This window comes from Mytilus edulis, chromosome 9 (genome assembly GCF_963676685.1).
Source record: "Mytilus edulis chromosome 9, xbMytEdul2.2, whole genome shotgun sequence".
In the NCBI taxonomy this organism is placed as follows: Eukaryota; Metazoa; Mollusca; class Bivalvia; order Mytilida; family Mytilidae; genus Mytilus; species Mytilus edulis.
This window is the reverse complement of record NC_092352.1, coordinates 931397-949039: the sequence shown is the minus strand read 5'-3', so window position 1 is coordinate 949039 and position 17643 is coordinate 931397. Positions and strand designations below refer to the sequence as shown.

General features: G+C 34.0%; 1 protein-coding gene across 14 annotated transcripts in view; it reads left to right on the top strand.

The window, feature by feature from the left end:
- LOC139487428 (lysosomal alpha-glucosidase-like) overlaps positions 1-10420 on the top strand; it is a 67214-nt gene extending 56794 nt beyond the window's left edge. For 13 of the 14 annotated variants that reach the window (XM_071272193.1, XM_071272200.1, XM_071272201.1 and 10 more), the window contains 5 exons: positions 1579-1760; positions 4460-4548; positions 5843-5892; positions 8511-8663; positions 8987-10420. In XM_071272193.1, coding sequence (XP_071128294.1) covers positions 1579-1760; positions 4460-4548; positions 5843-5892; positions 8511-8663; positions 8987-9049 — 537 coding nt within the window. In that variant the 3' untranslated portion in view covers positions 9050-10420. Of the gene's footprint in view, positions 1-1578; positions 1761-4459; positions 4549-5842; positions 5893-6167; positions 6444-8510; positions 8664-8986 lie in introns of those variants that run through there. The other variant, XM_071272206.1, reaches the window with a different exon arrangement.
- Positions 10421-17643: the final 7223 nt, after the last annotated feature.

The following is a 17643-nucleotide window of genomic DNA, read 5'->3' as shown; positions in this document are numbered from 1 at the left end:
AATATCCTCCTTAACACTACAAAATTTCAAGTTAACAATAATTCTGATGATGAACTACCAACATAACAAACATCTGAACAATATGTTATAAATCACTTACAATAAATAAAAAAAGGAGTAATATTATACCCAAGAAAATATCCTGAACAACTAAACAAAATAAATGATAGTAATCTAACACTACAAAGTTTTGAGATATTCAATCAAGTAATACCAGAGGCGGATTTAGGGGGGGGGGCTTTTGGGGAAAAAATTTGGTTGCTTATATAGGGAATCACTAGAGGTTTTGTTAGTTTTTGAGTTGAATACTGACACCTTTGTGCTTTATAAAGAATATTTCCATAAAAAATTGGATGTGAAATACTTGAACGTATAAGAAGTTTGCATGTTGAGCTATATTTACGAATGATGTCCTTATACCGATGATAAAATTTAGTAAATGTTTTGACTAGTTTGTGATATCCAAAACTCTGGTGTAATAATTTTTCAGTAATACATAAATTTCTCTCGTTAAAATCTAAAACATTGTTACATACACGAGCGAATCGTACAAGTTGAGATATATAAACCCCGTAAGATAGTGACAAAGGAACGTCACCATCTAAAAATGGATAATTAACGATAGGAGATGAAAGTATGATTGTTTTGATAAACATGCACTTTTATTGTGATTACAACTTGCACCTATTCCTCGAACGCCAACATAATTTTACAGGTAAATTGTCGGTAGATCGAAGGATGTTGGCATTCAAGGAATAAACCTTTAAATTCATTAATCGTCCAAAATAAACGGGGGTTCCAACTGCCTCAACCCACCCTGGATCTGCAATAGTATTGTGTATGTTTTCACATCACATCAAGAAATTAATATATCAGCCAGAGGGCCTATTATGAAAATTACATTTTGGAAAATCAAGTTTTTCAATGCTATTTTATTTTATTTTATTTATATCATTTAAAGTCATAAGAAACCTCAAATTAAAAAAAAATATGCATATGTTTTTTATAACTAAATGGATAGTTTTCATTTTCAAAAAAGTTATACAACTTATGTACATATACTTTTTTTCTGAGGAAAATTCTTTAATTTGTCCACATTTAGAAGAAGTTTACTTATTTTTAATTGCTTGCTTCCAGGAAGCAATTCGCCGACATATTTTCCGTATTCATAGTGACCTGAGCGTAACCCTCCTCGTAAAAATCCGGTGATCGCAATACGCATGGATCTGTCATTGAAATAAACAAATATCTGATTATACATGTTAAACACGTGCTCAATACCCATGCTTTTTGTGATTTGTTTACTATAAGGTGACAGTCGGTAAAACTCGGCTTCAAAACACGGCATTTAATGAGCAGCCATATTTGTTAAATCATAACAAACAGAGAGAAAAAAAATTGACGATTATATGATATATTTGCGAAAATAATGATAAAATCGTGCACAGAGGACTTAGTTTATGATATATACATGCATTGGTTCAAGAATTAGATAAACATTATTTTTCACCACTCACTCGTTTCATATGACTTTAAATATATCTCCATATAAATGTAACTTGGTTTCCAATATTTCAGGGTATAACCAGTATAGGTGCATATTTTCCCTCAGGTGTATGGTATGATTGGTATACAGGTGGTGCTATACGTAGTAATGGTTCTGTGGTCAAATTAGCAGCTCCTGCTAACAAGATAAATCTTCATGTCAGAGGGGGGTCCATTCTTACTCTACAGGATCCAGATTTGACAACAACTCTCAGGTAATTACAAACACAGATGGCACTATACTGAGTTACATTAAGTCAATACAAACTTACAAAATAAGAGATTATTATTGTTTTATTCATAAATTATGGACAAAGAGAGATAACTCAATCAATAGAATTGTCTTAATGTGTTTTTAGCTCACCTGGCCCAAAGGGCCAAGTGAGCTTTTCTCAGCACTTGGCGTCCGGCGTCCGGCGTCCGTCGTCTGTCGTCCGTCGTCTGTCGTCCGTCGTCCGTCGTCGTCTGGCGTCGTTAACTTTTACAAAAATCTTCTCCTCTGAAACTACTGGGCCAAATTTAACCAAACTTGGCCACAATCATCATTGGGGTATCTAGTTTAAAAAATGTGTCCGGTGACCCGGCCAACCAACCAAGATGGCCGCCATGGCTAAAAATAGAACATAGGGGTAAAATGCAGTTTTTGGCTTATAACTCAAAAACCAAAGCATTTAGAGCAAATCTGACATGGGGTAATATTGTTCATCAGGTCAAGATCTATCTGCCCTGAAATTTTCAGATGAATCGGACATTTCGTTGTTGGGTTGCTGCCCCTGAAATTGTAATTTTAAGGAAATTTTGCTGTTTTTGGTTATTATCTTGAATATTATTATAGATAGAGATAAACTGTAAACAGCAATAATGTTCAGCAAAGTAAGATCTACAAATAAGTCAACATGACCAAAATGGTCAGTTGACCACTTTAGGAGTTATTGCCCTTTATAGTCAATTTTTAACCATTTTTCGTAAATCTTAGTAATCTTTTAGAAAAATCTTCTCCTCTGAAACTACTGGGCTAAATTTAACCAAACTTGGCCATAATCATCATTGGGGTATCTAGTTTAAAAAATGTGTCCGGTGTCCCGCTCAACCAACCAAGATGGCCGCCATGGCTAAAAATAGAACATAGGGGTAAAATGCAGTTTTTGGCTTGTAACTCAAAAACCAAAGCATTTAGAGCAAATCTGACACGGGGGTAAAATTGTTCATCAGGTCAAGATCTAGCTGCCCTGAAATTTTCAGATGAATCGGTCATTCTGTTGTTGGGTTGCTACCCCTGAAATGGTAATTTTAAGGAAATTTTGCTGTTTCTGGTTATTATCTTGAATATTATTATAGATAGAGATAAACTGTACACAGCAATAATGTTCAGCAAAGTAAGATCTACAAATAAGTTAACATGACCAAAATGGTCAGTTGACCACTTTAGGAGTTATTGCCCTTTATAGTCAATTTTTAACCATTTTTCGTAAATCTTAGTAATCTTTTACAAAAATCTTCTCCTCTGAAACTACTGGGCCAAATTTAACCAAACTTGGCCATAATCATCATTGGGGTATCTAGTTTAAAAAATGTGTCCGGTGACCCGGTCAACCAACCAAGATGGCCGCCATGGCTAAAAATAGAACATAGGGGTAAAATGCAGTTTTTGGCTTATAACTCAAAAACCAAAGCATTTAGAGCAAATCTGACATGGTTAAAATTATTCATCAGGTCAAGATCTATCTGCCCTGAAATTTTCAGATGAATCAGACATTCCGTTGTTGGGTTGCTGCCCCTGAAATGGTAATTTTAAGGAAATTTTGCTGTTTTTGGTTATTATCTTGAATATTAGTATAGATAGAGATAAACTGTAAACAGCAATAATGTTCAGGAAAGTAAGATCTACAAATAAGTCATCATGACCAAAATGGTCAGTTGACCCCTTTAGGAGTTATTGCCCTTTATAGTCAATTTTTAACCATTTTTCGTAAATCTTAGTAATCTTTTACAAAAATCTTCTCCTCTGAAACTACTGGGCCAAATTTAACCAAACTTAACCATAATCATCATTGGGGTATCTAGTTAAAAAAATGTGTCCGGTAACTCGGCCAACAAACCAAGATGGCCGCCATGGCTAAAAATAGAACATGGGGGTAAAATGCAGTTTTTGGCTTATAACTCAAAAACCAAAGCATTAAGAGCAAATCTGACAGGAAGTAAAATTGTTGATCAGGTCACGATCTATCTGCCCTGGAATTTTCAGATGAATCAGATAATCGGTTGTTAGGTTGCTGCCCCTGAATTGGTAATTTTGAGGAAATTTTGCTGTTTTTTTGTTATCTTGAATATTATTAAAGATAGAGATAAACTGTAAACAGCAATAATGTACAGCAAAGTAAGAACTAAAAATAATTCACTATGACCAAAATAGTCAATTAACCCCCTAAGGAGTTATTGCCCTTCATAGTCAATTTTTAACAATTTTCTTAAAATTTGAAGATTTTCAATAACATTTTCCACAGAAAGTACTGTTATAGATAGAGATAATTGTAAGCAGCAAGAATGTTTAGTAAAGTAAGATCTACAAACACATCACCATCACCAAAACACAATTTTGTCATGAATCCATCTGTGTCCATTGTTTAATATTCACATAGACCAAGGTGAGCGACACAGGCTCTTTAGAGCCTCTAGTTTACTAAATATAATACAATGTGTAATTTTAAACACTTACAAAACACAATATAGAAAACTAAAAGAAGGGCCTATATAAAACAAGTTTTAACTGAAGTTTCTCATACCCAGCCTCACCTTGTATTCCTGTTTTTTTTCAATCCAACTGTTGAAAAATATTTTTTTTTACTGATATGAAAAAACAATATTCTGTCTTTCAAATTTCGTTGAAACAGTATACAATTACTCTTCTTTTTAGTCGTAAAAATAAATTCTCTTTGGTGGTATCATTGGATGTCAATGAAACAGCAGAAGGTGATCTCTTCTGGGATGACGGGGATACAATAGGTAAATGTCAAATAAGTATGTGTGTATTGCAGAAGGTGATCTCTTCTGGGACGACAGGGATAAAATAGGTAAATGTCAAATAAGTATGTGTGTATTGCAGAAGGTGATCTCTTCTGGGACGACAGGGATAAAATAGGTAAATGTCAAATAAGTATGTGTGTATTGCAGAAGGTGATCTCTTCTGGGACGACGGGGATACCATAGGTAAGTGTCAAATAAGTGTGAGTGTGTGTGTGTCTTGTACAAGTGATCTTTTCTGGAAAATAGGGGATACCATAGGTAAGTGTCAAATAAGTGTGAGTGTGTGTGTGTCTTGTAGAAGTGATCTTTTCTGGAACGAAGGGGATACCATAGGTAAGTGTCAAATAAGTGTGAGTGTGTGTGTGTCTTGTAGAAGTGATCTTTTCTGGAACGAAGGGGATACCATAGGTAAGTGTCAAATAAGTGTGAGTGTGTGTGTGTCTTGTAGAAGTGATCTTTTCTGGAACGGAGGGGATACCATAGGTAAGTGTCAAATAAGTGTGAGTGTGTGTGTGTCTTGTAGAAGTGATCTTTTCTGGAACGAAGGGGATACCATAGGTAAGTGTCAAATAAGTGTGAGTGTGTGTGTGTCTTGTAGAAGTGTTCTTTTCTGGAACGAAGGGAATACCATAGGTAAGTGTCAAATAAGTGTGAGTGTGTGTGTGTGTCTTGTAGAAGTGATCTTTTCTAGAAAGAAGGGGATACCATAGGTATAAGTATTAGAATGTGTGTCTGTGTGTGTGTGTGTGTATTGTAAAGGGTGATCTTTTCTGGGATGACGGGGATACCATAGGTTAGTGTCAAATAAGTGTGTGTGTGTGTGTGTGTATTGTAGAAGTGATCTTTTCTTAGAAAATGGGATATTTATTGGTGTGTTTGTTAGTTAGCTGAACATGCTTTATACTGATTTCACTCAACACTCGACGCCATTTTTAAGGGTAGACAATAAAGTTTTCTTATAAGTGTAGTATCATCCAGAAACTTTCAGAATTAAAAAAGGCAGCATACAAATAATTCTACAAGTATTCAATCTAAGCAAATAGGTAAAAATTGTTTCGTTGATGTTTGTTGTCCTTGACACTTGACTTCCGTGGTACCACATTTCCTGTAAGAATTGACAAAACACATCAAATATGTAATTTTCCTAATGGGAGGGTTGAAATAAAACCATTTTTATATTTGTATGAATAAAATCACTATTTCATGTACTTGAGATATGAAAATGATTGTAAAAAACAGAGAAGAATAAATGTGGTTTTTTTTGTAATTCCAGATACTCACACGATGGGAAAGTTCAACATGATCAGATTTCTGACATCTAAGGTAATAACAAGTAACTTCTTGTGTTCAGCAGGAAATGTTTTGTATACAACTTTTGATAATTTAATTTTGGATTTTACCTTGTCTTCTGATTGGCTGATGTTGTTTTGTTTATCAGCTCATAGAACCAATTTTGTCATGTGACTGTGACGTCATCACATTTTTTTCATGGTTAACTCCGGTTTAAAATGGAATTTAGAATTAAATTATAAGAAACGACTAATATTTTTTCTGTCTGTTCTAAATAACATAGTCTTTAGTATGGGTTTTTATTTCAGAATACAGTGACAAACAATGTAATGTATGCAGGCTATACTGATGAACCTATGATACTGAGATCTATTGTAGTGTTTATTGTGGGTTTTTATTTCAGAATACAGTGACAAACAATGTAATGTATGCAGGCTATACTGATGAACCTATGATACTGAGATCTATTGTAGTGTTTAGTGTGGGTTTTTATTTCAGAATACAGTGACAAACAATGTAATGTATGCAGGCTATACTGATGAACCTATGATACTGAGATCTATTGTAGTGTTTACTGTGGGTTTTTAAAGCAATTGCTTTTATGCCGTCGCGTATGGCCATCTTTGTGACCCAGATCAGAGACTCCGCCCAGATCAAGCCATAGTATTTTGTTAAACAGGCTCCTGGTCAGTCATTCTTCAACACCTATGTATGTTTTCTAATGCAATACATAGCTTGAAACTTTAAAAAAAAGTTAGTGGATTTAAGAAGTTTCAGAATATGTTCTTGTAGATGTATTTTTGTATTTAAAGGGTCAACCGTTTGACTATCAAATAACATAGAAGTCCGAGTGAAAAAAAGTACATTTTTATAAATGCGATTCCGTTTTCCGCCGTTCGTACGATGTTTCAACAAAATATGGATTCATTTCAGTTGTTGATTTAGTATTGAAAATTTAACTGAATTATCTCCTAATAAATACGTTTTTTTATGTTTAATTTGTGTTTCTTTAAGAGGTCAGGTGCTCTTGTTCATTCATAAAATTATCGTTCATTCATACATTTATCGTAAAATCAAAATCACTACACAGGTTAATGCGTAGTGTCAAATTATTACCTGTAATCTAAAAATAGACAAACTTTATTTGCGCAAATAATTTAGCGGAACGAAACCCTTGTTGAAAACACATAACAATAAGTTCGTTTTCCTTTTCTGTCAAAACTCCGTAATATTTATCGATCACCTTACTAATGAAATGGACCCGTCCAAACGTAGTAGATGCCAAGTCGGTCCAGATGAAGAGATATTTACAATTTGGAATTTTCTAGTTTATTAATATATAGATTGAAAAAAAGTACGTCTTTTTAAATATCATGATCAAAACTGGGTTTGCATAACAAATGTCAGATGAAACCATTATCCTCGTCTTTTCAGTGAACAAGTCTACTACGTTTGTTGACACTCAAGGTCCACCGTGTTAGCAATTTTATTTCACGTTTTCGAAATATTGAAGATCATTTTTCGCAATGTTTCCTGAAAATTGATAAATATCAAAGCAACGTAGAGCTGTTTGTTCTTGTTTGTATAATAAAATTGAGAATGGAAATGGGGAATTTGTCAAAGAGACAACAACCCGACCATAGAAAAACATACAACAGCAGAATTAAGGTCACCAACAGGTCTTCAATGCAGCGAAAAATTCCCGCACCCGGAGGCGTCCTTCAGCTGGCCCCTATACAATATATAAACTAGTTCAGTGATAACGATTTAATGTCATGTTTGTCTGTGATGACCCCCCTTTTCGGGATTGCATGAGAATTGTAGTTATCTCGTACCCACATGCACTTGTTTCTATCCATAGGAAGGTCGACTATCCATATAAAACTATTTTTACGGATAATCGACCTTCCTATGGATAGAAACAAGTGCCTGTGCTCGTACCGCATCAGAAGGACACATATCAACTGAGCAATAATGTTTGGAACTTAGTTTTAAAAATGATGACAAAGTAACATTATGAAAATATTTTTATTAAGCTGAAATATACATTTATTCTTTACATGTTTATGTCTTGTAAGATATTTTATTTCTTTCCCGTTTTTTAACATTTGCGTCTGGAAAGTTGAAATGTTTTAACTTAATCATTTGTGTTAATGGTTAAATATAAATTAATAATGAAAATTGTTAAAATTAAATCAATAAAAGAAATTATTGCCAAGGAAGTTACAAACACTACCAGGGGATAATCCATGAACAAACACTACCAGGGGATAATCCATGATGATTTCTTTTTGAGTTATATGTTTCAGCACATGTATATTTGACCCCAACTTTAGCCTGGTAAACGTGTTGTCTCCTTGTGAAATATAAAACATATTAAAAATGACTTTCTGCTAAAGTCTTTTATTTATATAAAGTTAAAACCTTCTTACTTTTAACTAGACAACACTCATGTCAGGTTTAATTCTTGTATATATGTGGATGAAAAATAAAAGTCCCCAAACATTAACATGGCAGCAATTGCTTTTACAGCCTTTAAGGCTTTGATTATTTCAGAATACAGTGACAAACAATGTAATGTATGCAGGCTATACTGATGAACCTATGATACTGAGATCTATTGTAGTGTTTAGTATGGGTTTTTATTTCAGAATACAGTGACAAACAATGTAATGTATGCAGGCTATACTGATGAACCTATGATACTGAGATCTATTGTAGTGTATGGTGTCTTACACAAACCATCTTCTGTTAAATTCAATGGCGTGGCTATAAGTCAATTCACATATGATGATAACTTACATGTAAGTATTGGTCAACTTTAAAATTATATAAGAAACTTGAGTGCTCAATGTAGATTATTCTTTTGTAGAGATACATTCTTATTAACTTCAGAACAAGACTCAACTAGAAAAAAATACAACAAAATATTTGATAATTTCAATTTTAATCATGATAATCAAATATAGATATTTGTTATAGTTTTTTTTACTAAAAAAAGGTAAATTAATTATAAAATATAAATGAAAATTTACTATTGATGACCTCTTTTGACCTGAGATGTAACTGGTAGACATATATTGCATAGTTTTTGTATAATTTTACCATTAGTTTTTGTATATTTCAGGTTTTAAAAGCACAAGGTATTGCAGCCAACATGTTAAAGACATTTACTTTCCAATGGGTGTAGAGAAAAGATTTAGTATCAATTAAAGGAATGTCAAATCTTTTTTGAAGACATTTACATTCCACTGGATGTAGAGAACGATAGAGAGCAACAAATTTATTTCCAAATGAAAGAATTCCAAATATTATTTTGTTGATAAATTTGATTAAAATTATGCATCATTATTGCCCCCCTTCAATGTTGGATATCAAAAGTACTCTTCTCTCTTTTGAACTCTTATTGATTCTATGATTAAATGATTTGATTGTAATATGGTACATTGCATCTTTAATGTGTCAAGATATTGTTATTAGAATTTTTTATTTATGTAGGATGGATTGTTTATAAGTCTTTTATTTTTTACCAGTGTGATTTTTTTATCAGTTTGATTTTTTTTTTCTAGTCTAACAAAAGTTTCGAATGTGTGACATAGCCATCGTAGATTCCATTATAGTGGTCAACATTCAGTTCAGCCTTTGTTCAAAAGTCTTTTTAAACAGATTCAACTTTATCAAACCTTCATTGAATATTATAAAATTTGGAAAGAACCTTCTTCATGATCAAAAGATAATACTTGAAGTGATATTTTTGAATTTAATCAAAATTTCTATTTTTTTGTATTTTACAAACAGACTGTTGTTTTTTTAAGTTAATATTTAGACACAGTGTGTGGTTCATTTTATTTTAGACATAAATAACTTTTCAAACCATCATGGAATTATTTGAAATCTTATTTTGCAGTTAAAAAATTTCAGTGGATGTAACACTATTACATGGACAGCTGTAGTTACAGGCAAGGAAAAAAGGTTTTTTCCAAGATAGATGATTTTTTACTTAAGGTGCTTAATCTATAAGTCAGGGATCAAATCTTTAATATTTAAAGATGTAACAGTGCAATTTCAAGGTAAATTATGTTATATGAGCTAGTTACAGTATTGGTATTATTATATAATGCTTCTATTAGGTAAGGCATTAATCTGTGTATATGGCATTTAATGCACAAAAATCCTCAAATATTCTGTTCAAATTAATTTTGTGTACTGGTATATAACACTTCTTCAATTTATAGAGATACTTATGGACACATTTAGTTACTAGTGTTATACAATATTTGTTATTAAACTGAGCAACTGCAGGGTTCCACAATACAAATAGATTAAAAAAGAAGATATAACAAAGGAGATCATGTAAGAACATACAAAAATGTGTTATTGAAATTTAAGTATTTGTATGAACCCTGTTTGATATAAATAGTTGTTCTTGTATTTATTCCTTATCATTATTATTATTTGAAATGATTTTTATTGATAAATCAAGTTGTCTTTCATTATTGATAGTTATTGTATATTGCTTCAAAAGCTTTTGATTTTGTATTAAAGTTTTCATTAAAATAAATTGTTAGTATTTTGACCCAGACTTCCTTGACTATGATCCAAATTAACATCAGTATGCTCCATGATTCCTTAACTAGGACCCACATTTACCTTGCTATGATCAGAGCTTTCTAGACTATGATCCAAATTACCTCAGTATGATTCAGGTTTCCTTGACTATGATCCAAATTTACCTCAATATGCTCCAGGCTTCCTCGACTGTGATCCAAATTACCTCAGTATGATCCAGGCTTCCTCGACTGTGATCCAAATTACCTCAGTATGATCCAGGCTTCCTTGACTATGATCCAAATTTACCTCAGTATGATCCAGACTTCCTTGACTAAGATCCAAATTTACCACATTAAGGTCCAGGCTTCCTAGACTATGATCCAAATTACCTCAGTATGATTCAGGCTTTCTTGACTATGATCCAAATTTACTACAGTATGGTCCAGGCTTCCTAAAATATGCCCAAATTACCTAAGTATGATCCAGGCTTCCTTGAATATGATCCAAATTTACCTCAGTATGATCCAGACTTCCTTGACTAAGATCCAAATTTACCACATTAAGGTCCAGGCTTCCTAGCCTATGATCCAAATTACCTCAGTATGATTCAGGCTTTCTTGTCTATGATCCAAATTTACTACAGTATGGTCCAGGCTTCCTAGAATATGCTCCAAATTACCTCAGTATGATTCAGACTTTCTTGACTGTGATCCAAATTTAGCACAGTATGATCCAGGCTTCCTTGACTATGATCCAAATTTACCACAGTATGATCCAGGCTTTCTTGACTGATTCAAATTTACCTCAGTGTGATTCAGGCTTTCTTGACTATGATCCCAATTTACCACAGTATGATTTAGGTCTCCTTGACTATGATCCAAATTTACCTCAGTATGACTCAGGCTTCCTTGACTATGATCCAAATTTACCTCAGTATGACTCAGGCTTTCTTGACTATGATCCAAATTTACCTCCGTATGATTCAAGCTTTCTTGACTGTGATCCAAATTTAGCACAGTATGATCCAGGCTTCCTTGACTTTGATCCAAATTAACCTCAGTATGACTCAGGCTTCCTTGACTATGATCCAAATTCACCTCAGTATGACCCAGGCTTCCTTGACTATGATCCCAATTTACCTCAGTATGATTCAAGCTTTCTTGACTGTGATCCAAATTAACCACAGTATGATCCAGGCTTCCTTTACTATGATCTAAATTTACCACAGTATGATCCAGGCTTTCTTGACTATGATCCAAATTTACCACGGTATGGTCCAGGCTTCCTTGACTGATCCAAATTTACCACTGTGTGGTCCAGGCTTCCTTGGCTATGATCCAAATTAACCTCAGTATAATCCATGCTTCCTTGACTATGATCCAAAATTACCACGGTATTATCCAGGCTGCCTAGACTATGATCCAAATTTACTACAGTATGATCCAGGCTTCTTAGACAATGATCCAAATCTACTACAGTTAATCTACTACAGTTTGACTCAGGCTTTCCTGACTATGATCGAAATTTAACTCAGTATGCTACAGGATCCCTCGAAAGTGATCGCAATTTATATCGGTATTAGTTTAGTATGACGACCATTTTCAGGTGCCGGTTTTTCACGGTGTGTTTCGTCTGTTGTCTGCCCATTGGTCGAGTTGTTGTCTATTTGGCATTGGCACATTCCCTATTTCAATTGGCATTCTCAATCTTATTATCCAATGATCCATGAAAATGAGGTCAAGTTCAGATGAAAGTTACCAGTTGAACATGTACTAACACCTTTAATACAATCATTCCCTACACCAAATGTAGAGGCCCTATTACTAATTGTATCTGAAAATTGAAAAGACCACATGCACTAAACATTGCCCACTGGAACATTAAAATGGGGTCAAGGTCAACCCTGCCAGTCGGACACCTAATAATCGTTCCATACACCAAATATAGTGGACCTATTCAGGGGCGGATCCAGGATTTTGGAAAGGGGGGGGGGGGGCGAAGTAAAAAAAAATTTGGGGACTTTTTTTTGCTAAAAAAAACATAAAATAAGTGTAAAATGCATTTTAGTTAAAGTGTAGGGGCTGGACATTTTTGGTGTCGTATTCTCTACATTGATTGTCTATTATAAAATGATTGAAAGGATCCAAAGCTATTTAATATATTTGAAGTGGAATTTGTCAGTAAAAAATGGACATGGGAAATTCCCGTTTGTAAGCATAACTTTTGGTTGTGAACAAGATATACGGCTATTCAATGAAAATTTACAATACGACCCACACGAAGAAAAACAAACAAGAAATTTTTATCCATTGAAATGTTTGGTTGAAATGTTTCACTCAACAATGGAAGCGAGGTACAAATCAACCAAAAGGCTACACCCAGCAGGCCGGTTGCAGTTGGGCTTTGAAAAAAATATTCAGTATATGAGTTCGGCGGAACAGACCTTCCGGTCAGATATGGGATTCCGACATGCAATCCCCCCCCAAAAAAAAAAGTACGCCCGGTTTTTTTTTTAGAGTCACGTAATTTTCTGTTGGGTGGAATTGTGATAAAGAAGTCAATACGTCCTTGCTTAATACTTTGAAGGCGTCATCCTTAGCCCAAACATGTGTTACTGTAATCTGAATTTCAAAATGACTGAGTGACGGTTTTTTTTCGACGTACTTGTCAACTTCACCGTAGCGAATCGCGTAACTTTGACATAATCAATAATATATTACAGTGAATACGAGCGAAAAATATCTTTATAAGTGGAGAACTGTCGTATTAAAATTAAATACACAGCAAAATTCACGAAGTCATGATTATTAATCATTTAAAAAAAATACGCCCTCTACGCCCCCCTCTGAATCCGCCACTGCTATTATAGTTATAGATTCTGAGAAATTAACTTAACTACGTAAACCTAAACTTGATCACTTATCCATGAAATCACCGTGTAGAACGCCACATGCGTGGTGTCGACTATGTTTGACACGAGGTGGCAATTTCGAAGCGAAGAAAAACTATCAAAGTAAGTTCAAGTATCAAAATTTCTTTTTTTATAATTCTTAGTACCATATAACGTCACGTCAAGACTACGGTAACGCTCTGCTTTATGGAGTAAATACCAGCTTAGTCAATAAGTTACAGCGAGTATAGAATACGGCAGCCAGGCTCGTTACACGTACCTAGAAACATGACCATATAACACCAGTTCTTGTGTCTCTTCATTGGATCCCGGTGCAGTACCGAATACAATATAAACTTCTTTTGTATACTTTCAAAATCCTGCATGGCCTAGCGCCCGTCTATCTTGAGGAACTCATTAGTGCCTATCAACCATCAAGATCTCTTAGATCGGAAAATGCCATGCAGCTTATACAACCTCGTGTACGCACCAAAATCTATGGAGAAAGACGTTTCGACAAAGCTACTGCGAGTCTCTGGAACAATCTTCCTAGCCATCTAAGACATGAACACTCAATCGAACTTTTTAAGAAAAATTTGAAAACACATTATTTTAGACTCGCTTTCAGTGATTACATGTAACTTTTTATACTGACAATGGCTTTTTAACTTTGTTCTTTTCGTTGTAGTATAATATGCCTTTTAATTATGATTATTTATTTTTTAACTTTTCTGTTCCTTTTGGGTTTTTTTTTTATATGTGTTTCAAAATTTTATTTCATTCTTATTGCATTGACCTGTTTTGATGTTTAACACCTTTTTTTTTCTTTTTTTTTTTAACTTCATTGGATGTTTTATGTTAAGCGCTTAGGGTAATTTTAATTAGATAATGCGCTGTATAAATATTGTAAATAATAATAATGTATCATGTGTATTGTACGGAAGGAACTGAAACATAATTTAGATCCTGCAAGCAGAAGCTGTTAATTGTTTTGTCATCACAAATTAAAGATAAAGTAAGAATTTTGTTCAAGTGCAATGAATTGTTAACCCGTAAGGGACTATGTTTTGTCATGCAATACTCTCAGAATGTTTGTTGACATTGTTTTACCAGTGGCGGATCCATAACTTTTCCGAATAGGGGGGGGGGGGGGGGGGGGGGGGCTCACTGACCTAAGGGGGCCCGCTCTAGTCATGCTTCAATGATTCCCTATATAATCAACCAAATTTTTCCCACGAAAGGGGGGGGGGGGGCGGGCCCCCCAGGCCCCCCTTCCTGGATCCGCCTATGTTTACTAATTGTATTTATAGTGTGTCACAGATCAAATTTATTCGTTTACATGTTGTTTTTTTGGGGAAAGACGGCTCTAAGCCGTCAATCCCCTATGTGGTTGACCAGAGTGACATCCCCTAACGTCATTCATTTTGTTTTTATAGTGTGGAACAACACCCCACCCCAACATATCTTACTGAGATTGATGAGGAGACACACAAATGAATAGATTGACTTTAAACACTTTTTTACACATTTCCCGCGAAATTGTTGTATCTTGAGCTCTCCTTTACACTATTTACGTTCTTTACAATCCGGAAAAATCAGTATGACGAGATATTCTAAATATATCCAACCTACTGTACATTATATTTTATAGTGACATCATTGTTGGAATGCCACTCTACGCAGAAGCAGGGATATCCTTCCCTGTTTATTTAAATCATTCTCAGAGTTCGTGTACTAATTAAAAATTGGTAATTGTTAAATTTAAACATGTAGATCATGCAATACTTTAATTTGTAGGTCAACAACTTTCAAAGTAAATAAAAGCCGTGGGGATACATGAGATTGGGGAGAAAAACGATTTTTTTCATTTTTTCTGTAAAATTCTGTTTTGAGAATCTTCTTCTAATTCAGGAGCACCTCAATTGATGAGTATTTATCCACTAAAATAAAAGTTAATGTATCTGAACACTTTTCAGTCCTTACTTTCTTAAGAAAAAAAAAGAAAAATCTTAGAGAACTGCCACAAAAAATGGAAAATGGTTCTAGCCTGCAGTTCATTGGTACACAATTAAGATTTCAAAATATATTGTAGTTGTTGTTAAATGACAGAATTCAGTTGAATTTTAGATAAAAAAAACTATCAACTTTAATCCAATGTTTAGATTTAGAAGATGCAGATCTCTTCCGTTGGTCTAAATTGAATGATAAACTAAGGAAACGAAATTACATTAAACAACAATTGATTTCAATATTGTCAACCTTTCTACATGTTCTAGCTGTTCTTTTTGTCATTCTTTATATGAAGACAATCAAAAGATAACCCCCCCCCCTTTTTTCCCGAAAAAAAAATAGAAACAAGGACCGTCTTTCCTCTCAGAGCTATTCAGCTCTTTGATTAATTATTACTATTATATCGTTTTGATTGAGTTAAGTCAATTGATATTTGTAGTGTCTTTTTATGTTGTTTTGTCATGCTACTATTTTATGTAAGGGTGAAGTTTGACGCATGTTAAAACGTTTAAACTCGCTACATTAGTTTGCACCTGTCGTAAGTCAGTAACCTGTTGTGCAGTGGTTATCGTTTGTTGACATGCTTAGTGTGGTTCATAAGTGTTTCACGTTTCTCGTTTTTTTTAGACCGTTAGTTTTCCGATTTAAATTTGGTCACTAGTAATTTTGGGACCTTTTAAAGGTTGCTGTTTGTGTTAAAGGCCGTACTATGACCTATGATTGTTAACTTTTTATACTTGTGACTTGGATGGGGAGTTGTTACATCTTATTTATATTTACATATATACTGATAAAAACCTGCTGTCTAATGCCGATGTTATGTACAGATATACAATACAATATCCCAAATATACAAAACCGCTAAAGCATACTATCAATTTCGTTGTCATGAACCATCAGAATAAAAGTATACAAAATCAAGGATGTATACAAATCCTTGACAAAATGAACCGACAGAATAAAGGTTTTATAGAGAATCCATTTCTTCCCGGATAAAGTTGGTAATGTATAGGGGAAAACAATATTCTATTCTATTCTATAGATAAAATTAGAAACATGAACACAAACTTAATGTGTGAAAGCAAAAAAATAATACCTTAATAACACTGAATCTTTTGATCTGATAAAGTATTAGTCAGCCTCGGGACCATACTGTCGACCTTCAAATCACTGTGTCATATTCCCTATACATTAGACATTAATATTCCTGTAGCAAGCAGCATGGCAATGATGCGCTTTTAATCAATTGTCTACTGTTATAATCATCAGCGATAGAAATATGGAATTACACCAGACTCGATACAGTCATTTTGAAAAAAACCTTTATTTTATCCTAGGTCAAAACTATTATTTTGGGACATTGCAGTAGCAAATCCCGAAATTTTCAAAAAAAAAAGGAGGGGGTCACTGACAGATAAAAGGGCCGATCAAGTCATGCTTATGTGATTATCTAAATAATCAACCAACATGTTTGCACAAAGGGATGGCCGGGCCCTGGTCCGCCTAAATCCGGCACTGCATCGGTTTGAAACAACGCATATCGCTCTGCCAAGACCAATTGTAAAAACACTGGAGATTTAAAGACGATGACAACTGTTTGATAGCACTGGCATTCGACCCTGATTGTGTTGTATTTGTGTTTGTGTTTATGTTGCTTCTGCATTCGACCCTGATTGTGTTGTATTTGTATTTGTGTTTATGTTGCTTCTGCATTCGACCCTGATTGTGTTGTATTTGTATTTGTGTTTATGTTGCTTCTGCATTCGACCCTGATTGTGTTGTATTTGTATGTGGCATCTTATGCTACACATATATAAAGTAGAATCCAAGTAAATACTAATATTTATTATACAACTCAAACGATCGAACTACAGTTACAGAATGATTATAATCCTAATAAAAGCCTTATTAAACTATGTGCAGATAATGAACCCGTGTGTGGTCGAAATGATAGATACATAGAAACTGTCACAGTATCAATTATCAGCGGATGTAACTGTTTATATTAATGTCACTACATTGTATTTGTGTTTATGTTGCTTCTGCATTCGACCCTGATTGTGTTGTATTTGTATAAAAATTTGTGTTTATGTTGCTTCTGCATTCGACCCTGATTGTGTTGTATTTGTATTTGTGTTTATGTTGCTTCTGCTCAATTTTTAGTTTTCTGTGTAACTGTGACGGTTTGTTCTAAACTTGTTTATCATTTTTTCGTTTACCTTTTGGTGATAGTGATGTTTCTGTCTTTCTCCGCTTCATAATCTTTCATTGCATTGCATTCTTTTCACATACTCCCGACTTTTTATGGAGTAATAATTAGAACAAACAGCACA